The sequence below is a fragment of the Archocentrus centrarchus genome, chromosome 15 (assembly GCF_007364275.1).
Source record: "Archocentrus centrarchus isolate MPI-CPG fArcCen1 chromosome 15, fArcCen1, whole genome shotgun sequence".
NCBI lineage: Eukaryota > Metazoa > Chordata > Actinopteri > Cichliformes > Cichlidae > Archocentrus > Archocentrus centrarchus.
In genome coordinates, this window is record NC_044360.1 from 6661626 (window position 1) to 6685430 (window position 23805).

The 23805-nt window shown below is 40.0% G+C and overlaps 2 protein-coding genes and 1 long non-coding RNA gene across 4 annotated transcripts; 2 read left to right on the forward strand and 1 right to left on the reverse strand.

Annotated features, from left to right (window-relative positions):
- Positions 1-4040: 4040 nt before the first annotated feature.
- On the forward strand, positions 4041-5103 carry LOC115793665 (uncharacterized). Its single transcript, XR_004021119.1, has 4 exons — positions 4041-4132; positions 4220-4301; positions 4388-4465; positions 5002-5103. It is a non-coding gene; the product is annotated as an uncharacterized LOC115793665 (long non-coding RNA).
- Positions 5104-5769: 666 nt separating this feature from the next.
- On the forward strand, positions 5770-12563 carry LOC115793428 (transmembrane protein 41A-B-like). Its single transcript, XM_030748424.1, has 5 exons — positions 5770-6016; positions 9542-9692; positions 9782-9943; positions 10067-10205; positions 10297-12563. Exons 1-5 carry the CDS (start codon positions 5877-5879, stop codon positions 10530-10532), a joined length of 828 nt encoding a protein of 275 aa, XP_030604284.1. The 5' UTR covers positions 5770-5876; the 3' UTR covers positions 10533-12563.
- Positions 12564-13048: 485 nt separating this feature from the next.
- Positions 13049-23565, reverse strand: gpr155b (G protein-coupled receptor 155b). Of its 2 annotated transcripts, none has more exons than XM_030748422.1 (20): positions 23461-23565; positions 22747-22953; positions 22465-22612; positions 22217-22346; positions 20969-21147; positions 20633-20785; positions 20459-20526; positions 19964-20135; positions 19217-19372; positions 18957-19040; positions 18706-18829; positions 18476-18560; positions 18237-18324; positions 17750-17972; positions 17549-17626; positions 17099-17253; positions 16199-16294; positions 16011-16075; positions 15759-15896; positions 13049-15183 (listed from the first exon to the last, which is right to left on the reverse strand). In XM_030748422.1, the coding sequence occupies exons 2-20, from the start codon at positions 22902-22904 to the stop codon at positions 14655-14657; spliced, it is 2829 nt and encodes a 942-aa protein (XP_030604282.1). In that variant the 5' UTR covers positions 22905-22953; positions 23461-23565; the 3' UTR covers positions 13049-14654. The 2 variants fall into 2 exon arrangements, with proteins under 2 accessions (XP_030604282.1, XP_030604283.1); XM_030748423.1 differs by having other exon boundaries at positions 15042-15241.
- Positions 23566-23805: the final 240 nt, after the last annotated feature.

Genomic DNA, 23805 nt, shown 5'->3' on the forward strand with positions numbered 1-23805 from the left:
TGATCTGATAATTATTTTCTTAATGATCCTAATTTGATGGAAAATAGATACCTCTATAGCCCATATTAGTGATATTTTTGATGTTTTGTTCTGTTGTGGGGTTTTTTTTTCTGTTTTAACATCCAACATGTGTTTGAGCTGTACAGTGTTTTTACACTAATATGCATCAGAGATGTCCATTACTGAGCTGAATGCATAAACCAAGATAGAAATGATTTGATTTCTTACAGTTAATGCATCATTTTTAAATCAGAAACAGAGCAGAAGATGTGAATGTCTGAATTCTTTGTAATGTTTTTATTATCCAAAGCTTATTTTGAAAACAATGCATCCACTGTGCATTAATTGAAGGGAGCAGAGGGGAACTAATGCCTGTTGGAGGCATTTGTAATGAACAATTTAGCAAATTAGTAAATACAATAAGCATTGAAATGGTAAATCAAAGGAGTAATGAGATAATAATGGATAGATAATGTTGTTATCTTAATATATATCTGTGGTCGATCTGTTGTGCTGTCATGGATGATGCTATCTTTACACACTCCATCTCTGTTAAAGATTGTGGGGAAACATCAGGGCAAGCAGTTTCCAAACAAATCTAAACTGTACATTATTCATTTGTCTTTGAGTTTTACGCAAAATATAGTGTCACATTCTCTAAAGTGCAACAACAGACATGATAGCATGACCTACAGTGACCGTGACCTAAAGGTGGAGGTGTTCAGAGGGGGATTTTCCAGCCTCTGTGTTATCTGTGAACACCCAGGTTTGAAAAAAAGCAGAACTATAAACACAAACTTTTCCAACCTCAACCAAAACTTACAAACTACCAAACAGCTGAACAGACAGCTGCTGTTGGTGCCCAACATGTGAGTATACCTGCATTATGGCCAAAAAAAAAAAAAGCCTAATGCATCGCCTCAAAAGTCTCTGTACATATGTTATATAATTTACTATCTTCTCACAAAAATACAAAATATTTGAATGAAGTGTTTGGAGTTAAAACTTTGACTATCCTGGAGACACTAAGACCTGTAGACAACATCTTTCACCAGTTATTGAAGCAGGAAGCCACTGAAGGCTGAGCTCTAATAACAATTCAAATGTTTTTAATGTTAAATTCATTCGACCAAATTGTATGTTTGCCTTTTTTTTTTTTTTTTAGTCAAATTAGAAAATTGCCTTTTGTGTGACATGGTGTTGTATTTAAAGATGTGCCTGATAGACCCCCACCTCCCACCCCCCACCTACCCCAGACTGTTAGCTTGAACCATAATGATCTCACGGCAGCCAGTCTGGTGCTTTGAGCTAAATGTCTGGTGATGTATTGGTTTCCTGATGTGGGTAAAAGCATGCTACAATGACTGAATCCCTGTTAAATAACTTGTGATGACAGATTTTTCTGAAGGAAAGCATCTTCTTGGCTGTTTCGAGCTCTTGTTAAGGGTTCTGGTTCATCTTCGGTTGTCTTTTGGCTCACGCTGGCAGCTGTAAACGAGCCGCCCACAACATTCACTTCGTTACTGTAGGTTAGTCAGCACTGCTTTTTAGATTTTAAGCATTCAATCATCTCTTAGCATCTCTTATGGATTACCAGATATTGTAATAAAAAACTTCTTGTGCCATTTCAAAGTTTCTCAGCCATCAATGTTTACTTATTTTTCTCTTTTCTTTTTCTGACTCTTTCTTTCTGTCTCCCTAAATGATTCAGGGAATCTTTAAAACTACTGTATGTTATAATGTGTTGTTTCCTAATTACACGAAACAGGACAGTCGTGAGAAATTTATGTAGTCCAGACTGCATTTTAACCAGATTTGACACCACGCATGGTTCTGAGGAACGCCGCACATACAACAGCAACTTATTTCATTGATAAGCAACTCTCTGCTTCTTATTAGGGCCAAGATTGAAAAAAAATGACCATTTTTTTCCCCCTTTTTGTTCTGTTTTATTTTGGTTTTGTTAAAACTAGAAATTGGAACCATAAACCCATTAGGATAATGTTAATCAGGTCATAGATGAAGTAACCAGGAGGGTTATTTCCACAGTCTTTTTGTATCTAGTGGAGTCGCGTCCTGCTGTTCTCAGGAATAAATTCAAGTTTAAGGCACTTTAACAGTGACCCTCAAGCTACATCCATCTTTAATAAACAGCCTCTGCTTATAGATTTAAAGCATTTGGATAACAGGTCCACTAAAAATACATTTCCACAAGGAGATGAGTGGGTGATGAGTGGGTATTGGAAGGCATGTAAGAGTAGAGTAATTCTATGCTTCATGATAAACCAGTTTTACATTCATCCACCAGGTGGCGCTGCAGAACAAAATAACCTACAGAAAAACTTCTTTGACGCTTGAGTTACATAAAACATTCACGTGACAGCAGCAGTTCAAATGGAACGAGTTATCATCGGGAAATCATCTGATAATCTAATACACTTCACGGGAATCGTGTGATTTCTTTCTTTGATAAAGGAGACAAAAAGTTTTGTTTTTTTTTTTTCCAGTGCTTCAGTCTTGAGCTTGTTTGCTCATATTTATGATTTCAGCTAGGATAGCAGTACTTTGCAGCCCCCCCCCTTCATCTTTTTAAAATAAACTGGAGCCTTTATTTTGTTCTTTATTAGAGATTTTGTTAAATATTTTCTTCTGTATGAAGACTGGATCTTATATGAATCTGAGTAATTGGATTTGAGCAAACACAAACAAGAGCCATGCTGGAGACTGTTGAAACACTGTATCTTTGGACAAATGATCAGATTTTTCAATTTTTCATAAACGGATAAATGTTGTCGTTCGGTCCCACGGTTGGTTTTGTTGTTTTTTGTTTTTGTTTCTGGATTTTGAAATTTTGGAAAATATATCTGGGTTTCTGTTCAGGTTTCAAGTGTTCCTATTTTGATTTCTTTGTGTTAGATGGGAAGATTTATTTCCCATGACATCTTTGAGTTTATGATTACTCCAGTGATGAGCTTCAGTTTCACATCCTCTGTTTTGGGTCATGCCTGTGTTTCCATCAGTAGACGTTTAAGTTCCCTCAGCGGTTCCCTCTCCACTCATCATCTCATACTTGTTAAGTGCGTATTCATGCCTGTATCAGTCTCCTTTGGTTATTTCCTACTTTAGGCTGAAGATTTGTTCCCGTCATGTCCTGTGTTAGTTTTGCTTCCTGACGGTCATTCCCTGTGTTTGTTCCCTGTGTTCAGCATAGTGTTTATGCCTCAGCCTTTGTGGTTACTGGATTATTGTTTCTTTACTTTCTGGATTCTTTTATTTTGGACTTTCTGCTAATAACCTTATTAAAAGCTCACCTTTTGTTGAAGTCAACTTCTTGTATTCTGTATTTAGCTCTTCCCCCTTACACTTCACACACCTTGACATCCTTTAACTTTGTACTCTCCCACAATTGTGTGGTGAGTACAACTGTGGAGGAGGAGGGGGGGGGGTCTATTTTAATGTGCAGATGTTTTGCCTAAATCATCATTGGTTTAATTTTTTGTGTTTTAGAAGGAGGTTGATGATATTTTGGGGCATTATGACCAAAACATGATTATTTCAGAGCTGAGAAAGTAGAATCCCCATAAAGTGGAGGTGCAGCAGTTACACAGCTGGGAAACACGCATCTGGTCAGTTTCTGTTAACAAGTTACAACATGAAATATTATAGAGGGAATTGGTTACACAGAGATTGTTTTAATAAGGTTTGACTCGCCTCACCTGCTGTAGATGTAAAACCATTTAAATTAAAGTTTACTTTCAAGTCTTATATTTCATTGTTTCTGTTTAAAGTCAGTGTGTTATGACGCACAGTGAAATCATGTCATTGCAGTTAAGGCTTTATGAATGCTCTTTGTTGCTAATCCATTCAGCTACTTAATCCACGTATCAATACGATCAGTTTAGTTCAGTTCACCGTGCTCTGTGCTTTTGAATACACTGAGCATGTGATTTATTTTTAGAAGGTTTTTTTTCCTAAAACTGGCCTGGGTGGATTTTTTAGATGCTTCTGACATGTGCACAGCTCATTTAAGTCCTGTTAGTCTGGTTTTTAAGTCACTCTGTGACACTACAAACAGCAGCTTCACTTTTAAAGACCCACTGACAGGCTACTGTGCGTGAGTTAAACAGCTGAGGTGACCTATTATTAGAAATGTGTTTTTCTGTGTTTAATGCTGAATGAAAGCCAAAGGACTGCACTTAGCCTTACTGTCCTCTTGTAGAAAATGAAAGCTCATATTCTGTTCCTGATCCTCGCTCTTGCGGTCGGACTTACAGCATTGCCCGCTGATGAGGACTCTAAAGGTAAGACCCGTGAATGCCCTTATAAAACCTGAGCAGCCCTTAATAAACCCTTTGTGGGTTTGTTTGTGACGGCTTCAATCTTACAGTCATTCCAGAGGACATAGCCCTGCAACAGATAATGACGGGTGGAATCGTGAGGCCAATTACACCAGAAAAAGCTGGAGGTATTTTGATTGAGAAAGGTCTGAAAGGCCAAACTTTGTGTTTCTTTGCACTTGTGTGTGTGTCTAATATCAGCAGAGGATCAGAGTTTTCTTACAATTAGTACTATCATAGGATCATTTCTTTGTCACTAATTGTGTTATTTATTAGGATAAATGCTACAAATTTTCAGAGTTTAAAGCCTTGGATGCTGTGGCCATGATGTTGGCATGAAACGCTGTACACACAGCACCTCGGGGTTACCCCTCAGCAAAATCTGAAAATACTGACAAGTGACAAATTAAAGGAAAACCTCACATAAAACATTTTAGTCACATGTTGGGCCTTTAATGTGCTTTTGCATTGTGTCTATAAATCTGTGAAATTCACCTGGAGGAATGGAATTAAAATTTTCTATTTACATAGGTTTTCACAATTATGGAACCAGAATGTTTCAGAGTTCAGGGTAGCAGAAGAAACCTTTCTGAGAGTATGTTGTGGTTTTACATAGCGGGGTAGAAATGTTTGTGCTTTAATGTTCTTTTTTTTTCTGTTGCAGAAAAACCTGACGATCCATGAGAGAAACGAAAGATTTTAAAAGCCTTCCTCTAAATGTGGCTCCAACCCAAAGCATGTTGAATAAACAAATATAGCAATTAAACAAATGTTCATGTAATTATTTTGTTTTATACTTGGGTTTAAAAGGAATGTATTATCCCCAATTTATCCTACCCTACTATACTAATAAGAAAAATAAGGACATGTCTATATAAATCTACTAAATACAGAGTTAAAGCAACAAAACTGATCCAGTGCAAAGATTTTTTTTAAAAATCTGTAGAAGCAAAACAGACAAAAACTATGAATAGTAATAATAATAATACATTAACAAGTGAAGCTGGGGTTTAAATCAGAACGGTACACAATTGGGATCTCATCTATAAATATGACCATTGCGTAATATCAGTTCGTATCAACTTACTACTCCGAACGTTTCATGGACTTTAGCGCCCTCTAGTGCCTGATCGTGTAAGTGCACCTGGAGAATGTACACAGCTCTTTAGCTCATCCTGATTATTGTGGCCTGTTGGGGTGAATTGTGTGAAGATTTTATTTTAAACGAGGACGAATTAAAACTCCAGCAGACGTACCTGCTGTGTGCCAGAGTTACACAAATTTCAACAGCGTCTTTTCCATCGGTCTAAAGAAAGTTCTCCCCAGTGCCATGTGATCCGTGTGCCGAACCCCGGCCAGAATGCCAGCCGTCACTGCAGCCTGCTTCTCGGTAAGCGACACCCACTTTCTTCGCTGCCGTCCAACTGAACCACAACACGTCGACTTTATCTCCTCGGCGGTTTTCCCCTTCGCTTAAATTCAGCCCGACTTGTCAGCGGAGTTAAAGCCGGTGAACACGGAGTTTCTGTAGGGAGCAACATGCGCTCCTTAACGGGACTAGCTGCCATTGTCGGGACAGCAAGTGTCTACCTCTACCTGCTGTCCACGCATCTTCCCCCGGGACCGAAGCCGCTCCAGCCGGGCACCGAGGGAGAGGACGAGGAGGTCCAGGAGTACAGGTAAGGACACAGAAAAGAGACTTTACATGCAGAATCCAATCTTGGGTAGAAATATTACTTTATATTATTAGAACCATTTGGTGCTACTAATGGATGTAAAGGTAAGCCAGTTAACATAATACTGAATAAAACTGTTTTTTATTTTCAGTGTTAGAAGGCATCTTGGACTAAGATGCACTGCTGGTATTTTTCTGGGTAACTAGTGACTTACTGTGGCTGAAACTTTCCCCTCCCAGCTTTTCATTTCTGCCAGTTTCCTCCGTAATATTGTTTATTTATTTATGGTCTGACCAACTTCTTAGAATTTGATCTATATTTCATTTTCTACCGTGGACGGCAAAAGCAATAAGCTAATACTCTTCAAGCAGGTTGTAGGATCAATGCAGAGGAATAATCAAGTAGCTTAGTTAGAGATTTTTTTTTTCTTTTACTTGCATTCTTTCATGTGAGACAGTTTTAGTCACGGAAGAAGTGAAATAAAACTTTGAATACAGTTCATTCAAATCTGTCTTGAAATTTTTAGGGGATTCCCTCCCACACCCCCAAAACTGGACACGGCAGCAGTAGTGAGGTATAAACAGTGTTTACCTTCCCAGAGTTTAGTTTGTCATCTAAGGATGAGGGTTATGGGATATATATATATATATATATATATATATATATATATATATATATATATATATATATATATATATATATATATATATATATATATAATAGCACTAAAATATTATCTGCTTGATATTTACATCACCTCTCCCCAAGTACATACTAGACCGATCATCCCACTCTTTAGAATGTGTGTGTATTAGTGTGTTGAAGTGGTTTATTTTCTATATGTGTGTCTTGGTGTGTGTGAGCTATGAAAGTGGTATGTTGCAATGTGCCAGACAGTCAAGTGTGAGGTTGTCTAGGGATGATAGAATAACGCAGACCAAGACACTCTGAAGCCAAGAGCAGGATCTGTGTATGTGTGTGTGTGTGTGTGTACTCCCAGTAAAATTATATTGCTCATCTTATACCATTACTTATAACAGCATAGCATGAGTGGACCTGGTGAGGTGACGTCCTAGCATTTTTGTACTTCTGCATCTGTGTAGAAATGTATTTATGAATGAATGAATAAGCAAGGCTGCAAAGGTTGGTAATTATCTGGGAGATATTCAAAAGAAAAAAACTTTAAAATGTGTTTTTATTGCATTCAATGAGTTAAAACTTTGAGAGGAAAAAACTAAAACTATTTGATCATGATATTAAAGTTTTTCCCTCTGCACAGGGAATGCCACAGGCACACATTGCTGAGGAGGTACAACATTAACTGATAGACCAACTCTATCACCTCATTCCCATCAGCACTTTTTTTGTTCTCATGAGCTCCAGTTTACTCCAGTTTATTTTCAAAGTCCAGATGCACTTATTTGTGTTGTAAAACATAATTTGATTGGCTCATTCACTGCACGTATAATACACGAGACACGTGTTGTGTGATGAGGTGAATCTAAGCGAAGTTTAAAAAATTGAGTTGCTTTGGCCCGAGTTTGTAACTTTAATCTCAGAATTTCTGAGTTATTTTGTGAGTTTATTTTCCCCGCATGACCATCTCTAGGGTTTAAGGAGAATGGTCCTAAAAAAGAGAAAATATCCAGGGAGCAGCAGTTCTCTGGGTGAAAATGCCATGTTGAGGCCAGGAGGATGGCCAGACTGCTTCAAGCTGATAGGAAGGCAGCAGTAACTCAAATAACCACTAATTCAAACCAAGGTATGCAGGAGAGCATCTCTGAATGCACAAAACATCAAACCTTGAAACAGACTGGGTACAGCGGCAGAAGACCACACCGGGTGGTGCCCCTGTCAGCTAAGAACAGGAAACTGAGGCTGCAGTTTCCACACGCGCACCTTAGAAAAATGTTGCCGGGACTGATGAGTCTCGATTTCTGCTGCGACATTTAGAGGTTGGCGTCAGCAACATGAAAGTATGGCTCCATCCTGCCTTGTATCAACAGTTCAGGCTGGTGAAAATTTATAACCACAATTTGTCATTCAAAGAAGCGAGAAATTAATCAACAGTGAAAATAATTAAGTTATGTATGAGCTCCAGTCACTCTTTCGAATGTTGGCAAATGATGGGGATGACATTTAACCGAATACAACCCAGCTTCATATCATGCTGAAATCCCTGTGTGTGTGTGTGTGTGTGTGTGTGTGTGTGTGTGTGTGTGTGTGTGTGTGTGTGTGTGTGTGTGTGTGTGTGTGTGTGTGTGTGTGTGTGTGTGTATGTGTGTGTGTGTGTGTGTGTGTGCGCGCGTGCGTGTGTAGGCAGAACGTTTTGCATGAGGTTATGTGTAAGCAAAATAAAAGTGCCCCCCACGCGATGACACATGTTGAATACAGTACATACACTTATGCAGTTTCACGTATCTGAGTCCTTACACATCATCAGTCTATGGACCAATGACAGAGCAGAATATTTGTCCGCTGACCAGTAGGAACAAAGAATGCTGAATGTCAGAGCAGGTGGCAGAAAAAGCTGACATCTTGAGTTTCAACCGGGGGATTTTGTTGTGTGTGCATGTGAGCTTTGAGAAGTGTCTTCCTACCCTCTGCTCAAGTCTACAGGCAGCAGCACTATTTCTGTCCTTTAATCAGATGTATCCTGTTACCCTCTGACTCGTCTTGGTGCACACACACGAACACACGTGTGTGTGTTTTTGTTCTTTTTTTAAATAAAGTCTTTCCATCATGTTTTGTTCCTTTTAAGAGTCAATCCAAATCAAATTAAAAACATAATGTGTTACCCCTAAAAAAACTATGATGTCATAGTCATGCTGATATCACTGCCTTTACGTACTGTGGTTTTGAGACACTGACCTCTTGACACTTCAACCACTGAACCAATGCAGTGGAAGTCAATGGATGTTTGTAGTAAATCATGTAGTAAATCAATGCCATTTGTTTCTATATTTTTTTCATTTGCTTTTATTTAACATAAAGCAGGAAAAAAAGATGCTTGAGGTGATTTGGAAAGGGTGTCAGAGTACTCATGTGGGAAAGTAGCATCACATCTGAGCAGAACTCTTGTTTCCAGGCAAAAACACCCCTGTGTTCATTAGAGTACCCTATGAAACCCACCCACAGGTAGGTCTGGGACATTAAACAGTCTCTCAGCAAATACTCATTTTCCCGGGGATGATGAAAGATGCAAAATACATTATAACCTTTCAGTTAGCTTATGGATGTTATACATCACAGAACAAGGCCTTCAAAAGGATTGATTTGTGCTACCAGTACCGATTATTTCTTTAAATAAAGGTGGTCATACCAAATATTGACTGTTAAAGCTTATTAGAATTATACAGACTCTGATTTTGCCTTGTATGCTGTATTTCCATGTATGTTTGCATATTACAATAAATAACTGCACCTGTTTTCAATTTTCCAAGGAAAATATAAAGAAATGAATGGTGAGTGAAGACTTTTGTACAGCACTGTAGGTATTCTGCTACATTCTTGTTCGTTTCCATCTAGGGTGAAGTTCCCGTCTGACCTGGATGACCTACGGGAGCTCGCAGACATGCTCAGATTTTACAAAAGACAACATTACGGCTACGTTCTGCTGCTCTTCTGTAGCGCTTACCTGTATAAGCAGTCTTTTGCCATACCTGGCTCCTCCTTTCTGGTGAGGCACAGAAATAAGTGACCCCTTAAACACACAGTTTCTACTTTGATGCAAATTTCTGTTTACCAGTGACTGCCGTTCTTCTGCAGAACATGTTAGCCGGTGCAATATTCGGGCCCTGGGAGGGTCTGGTGTTGGCCTGCATGCTCGCCACCACAGGCTCCACATTCTGCTTCCTGCTATCTGCAGCATTTGGAAAGCAGTATGTGGTGTACCTCTTCCCTGAGAAGGTGGCCCTGCTGCAGAGGAAGGTAGGCATGTTTTTTATTTGCCCTTAATCTCTTCTACACTCTGACTTTGTACTACTTGCTGTTTCCTGTTGACTTCTTTTTTGTTTGCTTTTGTATGCTTTTTATCGCCCCTCCTCCTGTCAGGTTGAGGAAAACCGTAGCAGTCTGTTCTTCTTCCTCCTTTTCCTTCGTTTCTTCCCTATGACTCCTAACTGGTTCCTTAACATCACCTGTCCTGTCCTCAACATACCGATTCCTATTTTCTTTTTCTCTGTGTTCATAGGTGAGACCACACACCCAAACATGAAACGCACACAAAAAAAAAAAAAACACAAAACACAAGTACTGATCACTCAGCCGCTGCTGTTTTTCAGGTTTGATCCCCTACAACTTCATATGTGTTCGTACGGGATCCATCCTCTCAGAGATCTCCTCCCTGGATGACATATTTTCCTGGGGGACGCTGGCTCAGCTCCTCACCATCGCCCTCGTGGCTCTCGTGCCCGGAGCGCTGATCAAACACTACAGCAAAGGTCACCTTAAGGTGGATGGCATAGACAGCAATGGAATCAGCCAGACCGATATGACGCAGGAACGGAAGAGACGGTGACTGTGTGGTAGAAGAAGACCTAAATGGAACTGAGGTGGGGAGAAACTGACCGCCGATTGGCATGTGACCTTTTGTTGACTCCAGATTTCTATAAGGTCACACCAGAGGGTTATCATACTTACAGTATGATCTGTCCTGAATTTGTCTTCTGATCATGTTACACCAAGTTTTAATACTGCAGTTTCCCCAAAGGTTTTGATGGGCCTAGAAAGTTCTTAGGCTCCTTGGAAAAATATGTGCCTTAAAGGTCACCAAAGTTAAATGGATGTTTCAGGAAAGGCTGAAGAGTTCTCATTGTAGTGAAACGTTTTGGTCAGTGCAATACGGCAGCAGCCTTTAAATTAATTAAATGCCCTAATATGATGGCTTCATCATTTAAATAAATAGGCTGGAATAACGTGCACCTAATGACAGATTTCACTATCTGCAGATTATTGTCAGATTATTGTCTTAATTGATCTGTTGACAGTGCTGATGTGACAGTGACTGTCGTACTGTGAGTTTCCATTTCTGAGCCAAATGAAGGGTTTCTGCTCTGCGACATGTCTGTGATCTGTCAAACATTATTTGATTGAATTTAGTGCCTTAAAATTCTCCTTTACTCAGTGACTCGTTCAGCAGTCACTGAAACCTAATGGAGAAAACGTAGCATATTTGGACCTGAAAATGTTGTGAGAATGCGTGTCTCTGTTTCCTAAAGTCTTAATGTAGCTGTTTTTCACATGAGAGGGGGTCCCAACAAAGGAAATAACCAAATCATTTAAAGCAACAACACACTGTTATGTGGAGCTTTTCTCAGTTTATTTACAGTAATGACCTGGGTGGGTTAAGGCAGATTTTTCTAATGATTACCACCAGCAGTGACTGAAGAATGACCCACTTTTTTTATTTTAAAGACCGCACATTGAAATCACTGTTGGAAAACACTAAACTCAGGTACCAAAGAGTTAAAATCATTGTATTATGTCCTTATTAAATATTTAAAATGCAGACATGAGAAGCTCATATGTGCTCCTGATAGCACGTGTGGTGTTGCACTTCATGTTTGATTGGACTTATTTATTTATTAAGTCAATTTATGAGAGCAGAAAAAAAACAAAAAACTTTTAGGTGCAACTGTAGCGTAGCACGGGGGGTCCAGGGTAACCTGGAGTGAAAAAATGAAAAATCTTTACAAATCTGCACCGTCTGATGTATTTTTGAGGCATTTCTTGATTAACCTCATTTCAGGATATTTGTTTGTGTAAAGTTTTTGATATTGAACCTTACACTGTGTCCTGGGTGTACTACAGTTCAGGATTTACAGAGTGATCATGTGTTGTAATGTAGCTGCTCACTCTGTGGACTTTTGTGATTTCACTGTTTTGTGAATGTAAAAAAGACCCAAAGTGCCAAAATGATCTCGATCTGCTGTTTAGTCACAGCTAAGAGAAATAAAGTTTGTTTTTTTGTCAGTAGCATGAAGTGATTGTCTTATGTATATGGGGCTTGTTAAGTATGTTGCATTTAGTTTCTAAGGGCTTTTTGTGTGGGTGGATGAGGTTTTTGTTTTTTTCCTTCTTCGAACAAAGAAATGTAAGGAAAAAAAAGCTTTTCTTCCCCCTCCGCCATGTTGTAGGCATAGGCCGTACAAAAAGATGCACATAGCTTCCAGATGAAAAGTAAAGCCAACATTTATGCTTTAAACGTTGTTATTAATGGGCATCAGAGGGCAGCCTGTGTGGTTGCAAAAGACTTAAAAGTCCTGTAGAAGCTTGTGGGAAATGGCCCTGACCTCAGTAAGCCCATCAGTGATGAGATTATGAGCTCAGTCACTAGTTTTCAGTCATATTAAACAGAACATTGTGTTTAAATTTTGGTCATTCTGAGTCAGATTATCCAGCATACACGGTGGCTTTATCCATTATATTGTCTGTGGTTGTACATAATGTAATAAAAGCTATAATGGTTATAATGTGTTTTTTTTTTTTTGTTTTTTTTAACCATGTCATTTTAGTTGTGAGTTTAAAATTAAAATCAATTGTGTGAAGTGATGGAGTAAAATGAGGGATTTTTGGATGCAAATATATATATACTTGTATATTTTTTTTATTTGTGCCTTGTGATTCGGTCAGTCACTGACCCTGATTGACTTACAGCGACACACTTAAAACATCCACAGTTTCACTGATCCTGTCGACCAACAACAGTCATTTAAAATTTCTTACTTCATCTGAATGCTTCCCAACACACGCATACATACACTACATGGAAACTCTGACATTTTTGTTCATGCAAACAAACACGCACCTTCACATTAGCTGAGGCAGGCACTCTTTTAAAAAAAAAAAAAAAAAAAAAAAAAAGTCATTCACATTTTTAAACACAGGGACCTGATGTGAACTGCATGAACCAGTATGGCATTTGTTGGCAGAGGTTCAAAAAGATGGAAATATATGCATAGGGACCAATAGGTCAACAAAAATTACAGTGAACACTAGTTTGACATGAATATGATCTGTGTCCCTGGCCTTGGCTTTTTTTTTTTTAAAACATGCATATATCACCATCCACCTTCTACAACCTTAGCAACACACTGTAAACTTCATAGCAGCAATACTGTAAAACAGCAGCAACATAACAGGCATGTATGAAAGGTCAACCACACAGTTTTGTGACTCTGCTCATTTAAGAAAAAATAAGATTCACCTTCCCCATTTTAAATTTGGCCTGCATCTGCTTTAAGGTCACCTCTGGATGGCTTTCAGTGCAGCTGCTATTTTCGGATTGCTCCTTGAACATCCCAGTCTGACTTGCACATGCACATCTGGAGGACTACCGGGAGCATGTTCGCAGGGTTGTAACCGTAAATTCGTCCTCCACAGTCAAACTGTTAATGTGAAGTTACGCTGTAACATCCTGATAAAGGCACATCCTAAAAATCCATCCAGTTCTGAACGTAGTGCCGCATTGCCAGGAAATTTTAAACTTTTTTTTTTTTAAATGGACAGAGTTAAGGAACTTTATGATAGTACCTTATCACAGTTGTAAACAGTTAAGCTGTGGTTTTGTGTATAATGTACAGAAAAGTAAGCTGCCATCTGAAACAAAAACAGGACCGTAACTGACAACGTGAGCCCGCTGGCTGTTTGTATTCAGTTCAAATGGACAGATCTATAATCACAGTAACTACATCCTCTTGTCTTGATGTTCCACCATGGATGAATGAATCCGTTTAATAACGTCGGTCCCAAACAAATATTTTAAAACCGACAGCTGCAACACAATTACAAGATGCAAAGGAAAACAAACATCTTCCGCAGCATCACCACAAGACCGATAATCCAGTGGGTTGCATAATTTAAAAACGTGGAGAGTGTATTTATTCAGTGCGAAAAGCTCATTGCTGAGCGGAAGTCCGTACTGCTGAGTCATGCAACTAGTCAGATTAGACCAGAGTGGCTGAAAGACACAGCGTGCAAAATAATACTGAAATAACAGGCAGATCCTGGATGCTTTAACGTCCCCTGAAAGAAAATATAAAAGTGTTTGAGAAGAATGTCACAGGCGTTCACTGAGCAGTCCCATCAGATTACTGGTCTGCTTTTATGATTTTCTCACCACTTGCATGTTTATCTTAAATAATATTTATGTAAGGATGATGGCCCAAGATAATGTTTCCTTTAAAACAAACAAACAAAAAAAATCATCCAGAAAGCACTCAAGAAAAAAATTTCCCCTGTCACATGTGGGACTGGTTGTCTGCTGCTTATATCTCAACTGAGAAAAAAAATGGATGTTCCAGTTAGGAGGGGTCAAGTACCAGTAGGGAGTGATTGTTTCCACATTTTACCTATTCCTCCAGAACCCCAACCATCACCTTCCTTTTTTTCAGTTCCTTCTAAAGCAACGGCAACTGCAGGCTCTCCATATGATTAGCTAGTAAGCGGAAATTCAATTGGCAACCACTCTGAATATACAAAGACAAATAACCCACAGCAGATTTTGGTGGGCAAACAGGTGTCTCTCATATAATCCAGAGTCAGCCTCAAGTGGCCTTTGGAAAAGCTGCACTATAAGGCACTTCTGCTTTGGCGCTCAGCTATGGTGGTTACTGCTTTGTACCCCCTAAAGCTGAGTTCTTCACCTTGTTCCCCCCTCCTCCTCCACTCTTTCCTGTGGGAAGCGATACAGAAAGTTGGGTTCATCCCTGAACCTGTGCTGGCCTGTGAACACTCCCCCCTGCTGAAGACGGGCACCATACAGCTGCGCCTCAGCTCGTCCAGCGCAGAGGCCTCGGTCCACCAGCCAGTCTACCAAGTCGCTGCCTCGAAACACATTTTCCAGATGCGACTGGGGATGTTGATGAAACTGGGGAGAGCTTGAAGCATGACCGTGCTGGTGATGAGAATTAGCAGGGTCATGGGATATCTGCTCCTCAGGTACATCAGGGTTGGGAATATGTGCTTGCTGCTCTTTCGCAGGCTCTTGGTGGGGTGTACTTGAAACCAAACACTGGCTGCTGGATTGAACTGGGTCGTGATTTGGGTTAAGAATCTGGAAATCATGGTTTAGTTGCTCCTGATCACTAGAACTTGTGTTTAGGTAAAGAGGTTCATGGGCTGGGGAATGTCTCAGAACTCCGTTTTCCTCCTCCAGTCCTCCTCCAAACCTGTTAGTATCAGAGGAAGGATTCACCTGTCGAAGCGTTCACACTCTCCCCTGAGCCACTATAATGTGATAGTAATGAAAAGAAGAGGGAATGGGCAGGCAAAAGAAAGGAGGGAAAAATAAAGGAAATATAAGGGGGAAGCAAAGGAAGGATTAATAAGGTAGAGAAAAGGTTTAGGAATTTTATATGTTAGGAAAATAGCATCCAGGACTTGTAAAAATCTAGCACAAGTTTTAGTTGACCTTTGTAGCAGTGTGGCTAGATTTCACCTTTAACCTTTTAAAAACAGGACAGAGTAGAAATGCTAAACGGCTGGACATGACAAAAGTAACACTTGGTGTAGAGGGAACCCCCAGAAACTGAGGCGAAACAGATGTGACATGCAAAGAGGATCCAGTGAAAAATTGAAAGAAGGCTCAGAATTGAACATGCGAGCACACAACTTAAATACATTTCTCTTAGAGGAAATAAATCCAATAAGCAGATGATATGGGGGTGATTAAAAAAAAAACATTTATACAAAGACAAACTGTACTGTTTAACACATGCAAAAACACGCAAACTAGTACTCATACCTGTGTGTGCGTACTATGTCTTGTACGCACTGGTCTTTGTGGTAGCGGACAAACTGAGTACAGGTGAGCCTGACCTCCTCTGGGACCCCTGAGGGACTCAAATCGTCACTGTCCCTGCCCTGCCACAGGCTGAGCAATCTTTAAAAAAAAAAAAAGACAACAAAAATTGTTCTAGTGCTGTTTTATTTATTTATTTGATCACAAACTAATCTCAAAAACAGAATGAACAAGGGTGCTGAAGTCACAGATCACCTCTTCTTAAAAGGTAAGATGATGAGGTGTCTGTCCAGACCAAAAATCCCAAAGGACAAGAAACCCTGGGGAAAGAAAAAGAAATGTAGTACATACAACTGAATATAGTATTTTTCCCACTAAATACACTTAATGTGTGAAATAAGCACATACATGTTAACACGCAGACAAAAAAAAAATGGGGCTACCTGTCCATAGTTTGCCACAGCACAGAAGAACTGTAGTTCAAGGTAAAGTCTTCCTGGATCTTTATTGAACAACCACCACAGACAACTGGACAGGTTCTTCATAAAGACAGAGACAGTCTTTCTTACAGCTTGTACTGCAGCTTCCCATTTGAGGTTACAAACATGTATAATGTAAATAACACTGGTCCTAGCAAAGAACCCTGTGGAACTCTATAATTAACCTTAGTGTGTGAAGAAGACTCCCCATTTACATGAACAAACTGGAGTCTATGAGATAAATATGATTCAAACCACTGCAGTGCAGTACCTTTAATACTTACAGCATGCTCTAATCTGTGTAATAAAATGGTATGGTCAACAGTATCAAAAGCTGCACTGAGGTCCAACAGGACAAGCACAGAGATGAGTCCACTGTCAGAGGCTGTAAGAAGATCATTTGTAACCTTCACTAATGCTGTTTCTGTACTGTGATGAATTCTGAAACTCTTCAAATAAACCGTTCCTCTGCAGATGATCAGTTAGCTGTTTTACAACTACTCTTTCAAGAGTCTTTGAGAGAAAAGGAAGGTTGGAGATTGGCCTATAATTAGCCAAGACAGCTGGGTCAGTGATGTTTTTTTAAGTTTAATTACTGCCACCTTAAAAGCCTGTGGTACATAGCCAATTAAAGACAGATTGATCATATTTAAGATTGAAGCATCAATAAATGGTAAGACTTCTTTGAGCAGTGTGAGGAATGGGGTCTAACAGACATGTTGATGGTTTGGAGGAAGCAACTACTTAAGTTAACTCAGAGCAATCGTGGAGAAAAAGTCTAAACAAATACCAGCAGCAATTTTACTTGTGACGAAAATCATCAGCATCTGCTTTAAGCTTAAGTAATGAGTATTTCATCCTTACCGCTAGGAGGCTGACAATGAGCAGCAGACAGAGCAGAACATGTCTCACAATCTGTTTATCATCTGTGGTTTGAGGCCCAGGTGGAGGCAGATTGAGCGGCTGCTCAGAGTAAGAAGTACTTTGCTGATGTCCGTCAAACAGCGCCCCCATGTGGCCTAGAAAGGACAATAATTAAAATACTCAAAGTAAAATGACAACGCCAACTTTAGGTTTGTAAACTATTATACAGACTATTGTTGGCTATGCGTTTGGTTTGGATATGACTGAATGTGTAATACCCAACCACAAAAGAACAAACAAAAGTCAAAATTTGTTTCATTTACTCATTGTGAGAATTAACATAAAATAATGCAAAGGCAATAACTCATATCCACTTTTATAACAAAATGAATGAACTGTCACAATTCACGGTGAATGGATGGATACTGAAATGAAATTTGGGTTTGTTACCTGTGCTGTTTGTGTGCTCCCTCTGCGTACTGGCTATCATATCAGGTATCGGCTGGAGAGCAGAGAAACCGTGGACGTCTGCACAACAGGATGAGTAAAAATATCTACTTCACATCATCTGGTTACAGACTCACAACAGATAACGTTCAGATTATGTTCAAGTTAGAATAAACTAAAGACAGAGTGTCAGAAGGGAGTTACCGGAGTTGATGCTGCAGGCAGGCGAATTTGATATCTGCGTCTGTTCTTGCTGTTGGTGTGAATCCTCCAGGCCACCAGGGGCCCTCAGCTCATCATTGATGCCTGTTACAGTTGCTCTGCTCAGGGCTTGGTAGCCGCTCTCCCGTTCTCCCTGGCTGAGACCCATCAAAGATATTGCACCCAGGACCAGGCTGACTGCAAGGATCACTGCAGTGCTGATTATCTGGAGGAGAGCAGAAGAGATTATGAAGTAAGCTTCCCAAACAAAATGCATTCTAGGATTTCAGAAATTTACAAATGATAAATATTGTTGTTTTAATTTGATAAAAGAATGTCAGTGTTTTTTGTTCATAAATGAAATGAATCCTAAACTTGAAATGAAAAGTCTTGAGCAGAAAGAAAAGCAGGAGACAACATAAATACACAAAGAGCTCAGAACAACTCTGCGGAAAGTGTAATATGGAGCTGCAGCAGGTGCTGCTCCAACCTGAGCTCTGCCATAGAAGAAGGCGGAGTCTATGGTATCAGTCCTCTCTCCTGATATCAGAAGACCTCCGACCATTAGGAAAGGAACCCTGTGCACACAGACAGAGGATCAGTAATTCCACAACTGCTTGTATTTTATAGAATATTTCCTTATCTTTTCCTAAAATTGAAATCAGCAAAGATTATAGAGGTTTCATTCCCTAAGTCCGTTCTCAATCAAATATCTTTGTGCTGACCTACCCCCAACCCAAAATCATGAAGACACCCGGTCGGAGTCTGAGCAGATCATCTCTGTTAGTCAGAGCCAGACAGAGAGGGATTAAACCTGAAACAGAGAACAAAACATTCAAATACAAACACCAATGTATACCAGCGCAAATCATCTGAGTCTTTGGGTTCATTCATAAACCAAGTGTAGCCTGACTGACACGAACTAAGGCAACTGTAACCACTAATCAGTATTCACTCACCTGTCCAAATGTACGTGCTGTAAAGAGACCCATAGAGCAAAGTGAAGGTGAGAATTTTGCCGAGTAGATTATCTTCTTGTTTCACCAAGAAGTTCCAAAGGATCATACTAACACACACTATGAACTGCAGAGAAAAGTACAGAAGTTAAGGTACAAAGTGCACCTACATAAGGTCCTCAATTAACATTTGATGCATTAATGAACCCAATTAAACCTGAAATCTCATTTTAATAAACTTTACTTTGACTGACCTGAGCCAGGAAAAGATTTAGCACGAACAGGTGAGGGAGTCTGTTAAATTTTCTGCTGAGCAGCATCACCACTATGGTCCACACCTGAATGAAGAAAAACATGCTCGATCATATACGTCTGTGTCACTCGTGACACTGTCATCAGCAACCTTCTGTCCTAAAGTTCTACCTACTGCTACTATTTCAGTATTCATCCCTGTCAAACAGACTGAATCAGGGCACCGGGGGGAATGAAAACCACAGGCCGCAGACAGACTTACCAGAGCTACGAGGCTGACAATGCTGATGTTGAAGCTGACATTTTCAAGCTCTGTAACCAGGGGGGTTGGGTCCATTAAAGGGATTGTTAATAACCAGGCAGACACATACATGATCGGTGCCGACAGAAACGTACTGATTACCATCCCTGATGTTACCTTAAAAAAAAGAAAAAAAAAAAAAAAAAAAAGGAATAGGGAAAAAAATTACAAAAATCAATGTTTTCTTCACTTTCAATTTATCTAGTTTAAAACGTTTAGAGAATACTTGTAACAAGATTAAATGTGTAGCTCTTTACATTTTAAATACAACCTCAGATGAACAAAAACATATGCACGAGTCATTTTCTGTATGACTTTTATCAGTCTCACATCGCTGAAAAGGAAGTTTGACCCACTCTTCTTTGCAACATTGCTTCAGTTCATTAAGGTTTGTGGGCACTGGCTTATTAACAGCTCTCTTAAGCTCCCACCACAGCATTTCAATCAGCCTATGTTCTGGACTTTGACTGGGCCACTGCAACAATACTTTCTTTTTTAACCATTCTGGTGTAGAATTGCAGCTATGCTTGGGATCACTGTCCTACTGCATGAACCAATTTCATCTGTCCAAGGAACATTGTACCAGAAGGATCAATGGAAGGTTTTAGTCTTGAGGGAGTCCTCTTTTCACTTTACTGTGTCAACAAAAAAAAAAACTTCATTTCAAACAGCTGTTTAAAGTAGGATTATTACATTAAAAGAACGTACCACTTCTAACTCCATGTTATAGTGTCCGGCATAGATGGCCACACTGGGCGCTGTTGGGAAGACTCCATAGAGGAAAGCAAAGTTGGACAAACTTGTGTGATTGGCACTCGTGCTGTTCACTCCAGTATCCAGAATATCCACCATGTCTTTACAGACCAGCGGCATTATCAGGCTGACAGGATGATGTTGAGAGAGAAAGACAGAAATATTTGAGCATTTAATCCACTATTGTAATTAAAAATTTTGTTAATTTTGTTTAAGAGTTCTTGGTGAAGATTAAAGGCTTGTTTCGGTTTTGTTGTTACTATTTTAGAAGAATTTTTTTATGCATTTGTGAGGCCAAAGCATGTCTTTCATTACATATTATATACAAAAGAATAAAAATTAACATAAATATATGTAGAATTTACAATGCACAACTAACTACTAACTCAGGCCACCTTAAACCAATCATACTCACACACACACACACACCTCCATTCAGGTCTCACTTACAGTTTGGCTGTGATGAGCAGTATCAAAGCAACTCCAGTGTCTCTGGTTAGTTTTCTAAGCTGACCAACCTGCCAAAGAAACAATCAGCTGATGATATCCTTTATGGTAAGTTAAACAGATTATCCTTAGGAAAAAAAAAAAAAAAACGCAGACAAACAAGACAGTGCAAGTCACCATAGTGAGGCCGAGGTAAAACAATGCTGCCCCTCCAAAAGAGTTGGCGAGACCATCTATGAACTCTGACAACACAGCAGGGATCTGCTGGCTCAGTACAAAGTGAGAAATGATTCCCACTATCACCATGAACACTACTGGGTTCTTCAACACCTCGAGAGAAAGAGGAAAAAAAAAAAAGCTAAACCTCAGAGACATTAAAGTGGTATAAAAATTCAGAGTTATAAATGTACAAATTGGCTCTTTAAGGCTAACTTCAAGTTTGCAAAGACAGTAAACCTCTTAGGATATATAAGTGCATTAATACACTTGTCAAAACACCTGCATACTCAATACCTGTAAAACAACAACTCCCAGGATGCCCAGACTACTGCGCTGTGGATGGCTGGCCTGTCTCCACCTCTGCACCTCACAAAGAGCAAAGCCAATGGGATTGAGGAGCATGAGGGACACAGGAGCAACCAAGTATATGTACTGGAGGTATTCTGGATATGTACTCCGATACAAAGCATCAACTACAAAAGAGAAGACAGAGAGGCAATCACAGATACAGGTGCTGTTCATGTACATTTGAATTCTTGGTGCATTTCTCACAGAGCTGGCTTCTTATAGATGTAAAAGTCTCCTGAAGTGTTTCAGCAGCTTTTTATTTTTATCTATGCTAAGAACAAGATCATTGTCCTCTCCATACCAGGTGATGTTGTTTACCAGTCACCTATTTCATGACTCGTCCCATTGCTTTAATACAGCCGAGGATGCTCGTGCCATCTGCATACTTAATAATGGTATTGTTGTGCTGGGTAGAGGCACAGTCATAGGTGTACGGTGAAAAGAGTCGGAGACAGAGGCAGCATTGGGGCCCCTGTGGTGACTGAAAGTTTGACAGAGATGTTATTTCCTATCCTCGCCACCTGTGGTCTGTCAGTGAGAAAGTCTAGTCCATTTCTAAGTGGGCATCAGAACTCCAACATCTGCCAGCTTTGCAAGTTGATTGTGTTGAATGTGGAGCTGTAATCCAGAAACAGCATACAGCACATGCATATGTGCTATTAGTGTTCAAATGCTCCAGGGCCACTGTGTCATCCACCGATCTGTGTAGGCCGTAGGCGAACTGTAGAGGGTTCACCATATCTGGAACGGCAGCATTTAAGAGCTTAACTGCCAGCTAGCTTCTCCAGACACTTCATTACAACTGATGTGAGTGCTATAGAGTTGAACTCATTTACTGTAACTGTTTTTTGGGAGGGAACTGATGGGATAATGCATGACTTAAAGAGCTGTGGGATTGCTTCCTGTGTAAGGTAGGAATTGAAAATGTCTGTATAAAAGCCTGCCAACTGCTCTGTGCAGGCTTTCAGGCTTTTTTCTCTCCGTGGCACTCTGTCTAGTCCAGCAGCCATCGGGGGTTAACTCAGTTCAGGGCCCTGAAAACCTGTGTGTGTGTGGTAGTTGAAGTGTGGTTTCCTCAGGGTTGAAAGGTCTGTTGAAAGGTGTCTTTGTTCAGTTAGCTCTGTGATATTCCCTGGCTTGAAAGCACTTTCTCCACTGCTAAACTTGAATGCAACAGTGTTTTGTGTCTCTTACCTATAGGGTACCCAAGGGCAAAGTCGTTACTCTGAGTAGCAAAGATGGCATATAGACCAGCCTTGCTGTATCTGCTGTCTGGACTGGCCACTATCAGTGTTAGCACACATACCAGCACAAACACTGTCACCTACACACAGGATAGAAGCACGATGATCAGGTCGGACTTTGTTTGTTTTTTTTAATTATAAATTAAAAATTACTTATTTTTTCTGTAATCTTGTTTGTGTGAGAGCTCAGACACAAACCTTAGCAACCAGGACACTCCACAGAAATGCCCATATGACATTTCCAAAGTCCAGCAGCACCATGTTTTTAAAAAGCAGTGCTGGAAGAGCAAACTTGGACACAAAGTTCCCCAAACCCTTTGCCTGGCTCTCTGTGATGATGTCAGCCCTGTGGGGAAGAATAAACACATATAAAAGTCCAAGAAATTGCTCATTGGTCACTTTCATATTTACACGAGGCACTTGACACATTTCCCTGCAAATATTCTGAGGGAAAAAATGGTCTACACATCAGCCACCTACCTGCCCGCTATGTAGCCGCACAGTATGATGCCAAAGCACTCCAGGAGAGCTGGGAAGAGCTTGTCTATGGACATGTGAGGTCCCGCAGCAGCGCCTGTCAGGGTGTTATGGGAGATGTTCTTCCCATGGATCAGCACATAGTTATTAGCGGTTTCCATTGTTATTTACGATATGGAGGTCAGAGGGGCCAGGTGAGGAATATCAACACTGAGGGAGGACAAGGAGAGGAAACAAATCAGAAGCTGGAGTGAGTCGAAAACAGGGAGACAGAAATATATAGTTTAAAGTCAGCGCAGTTAAATTAAAGTCCAAATTGTAATGTCTTGTCTATAGAAGTCCCGAAAAAGACTGAAGACAAATTATTTTTTCTGTATCTAAGAGAGAGGTTAGCGATTGGCTGCGTCTCTCGGGGTTCCCAGAATCTCTATCTGTGCATCCGCATTACTGGTAACGACGTTAGCACGGTGCCTTTGTTTATTCAACAGCATTTACAGTCTAATAAGGCTGACGTAAATTAATACCAACATAATGACTAGACAACCAGCGTTGAAAAAAACAAACCCTCGTTTCCATAAAAGAACCGATTCTACTGCCTATTGCAGTTTGGCGCTAGCATAGGTAAATAAATGCTAAAAACAAAAAAGAGGGCGCGGTAACCTTTACATGTGCCATGAATATATTATTTTAAATGACTTATTTCACAACGATACCTACCTCTGTATCTTAGACGAACATCATTGTGCAGAAAAGATCAGCGTTCAAGCCCGTGTTTTTGTCGCTCGGGTAAGATCTGACAGCTGCCGCGAAGTGGCAACGCCCTGAAAAATGAATGACAGATGATCGGGCCAATCAGCGCTGAGGCATGTTGTAACAACAACTGCGATTGGATTTTTAAAAACAAAGTGCTGTGTGGCGCCGCATCATGTGCACTGGATTTATGAAATCTGGGGAAAGTCTGTAAAAAATGTAATTGTTTTCTTCGTTCTTCACCTATAATATTTCTGTAAATTTTAAGCTACTAGTGATTAAAGCCTTCACTTGATTTATTGCAAAGCAAAT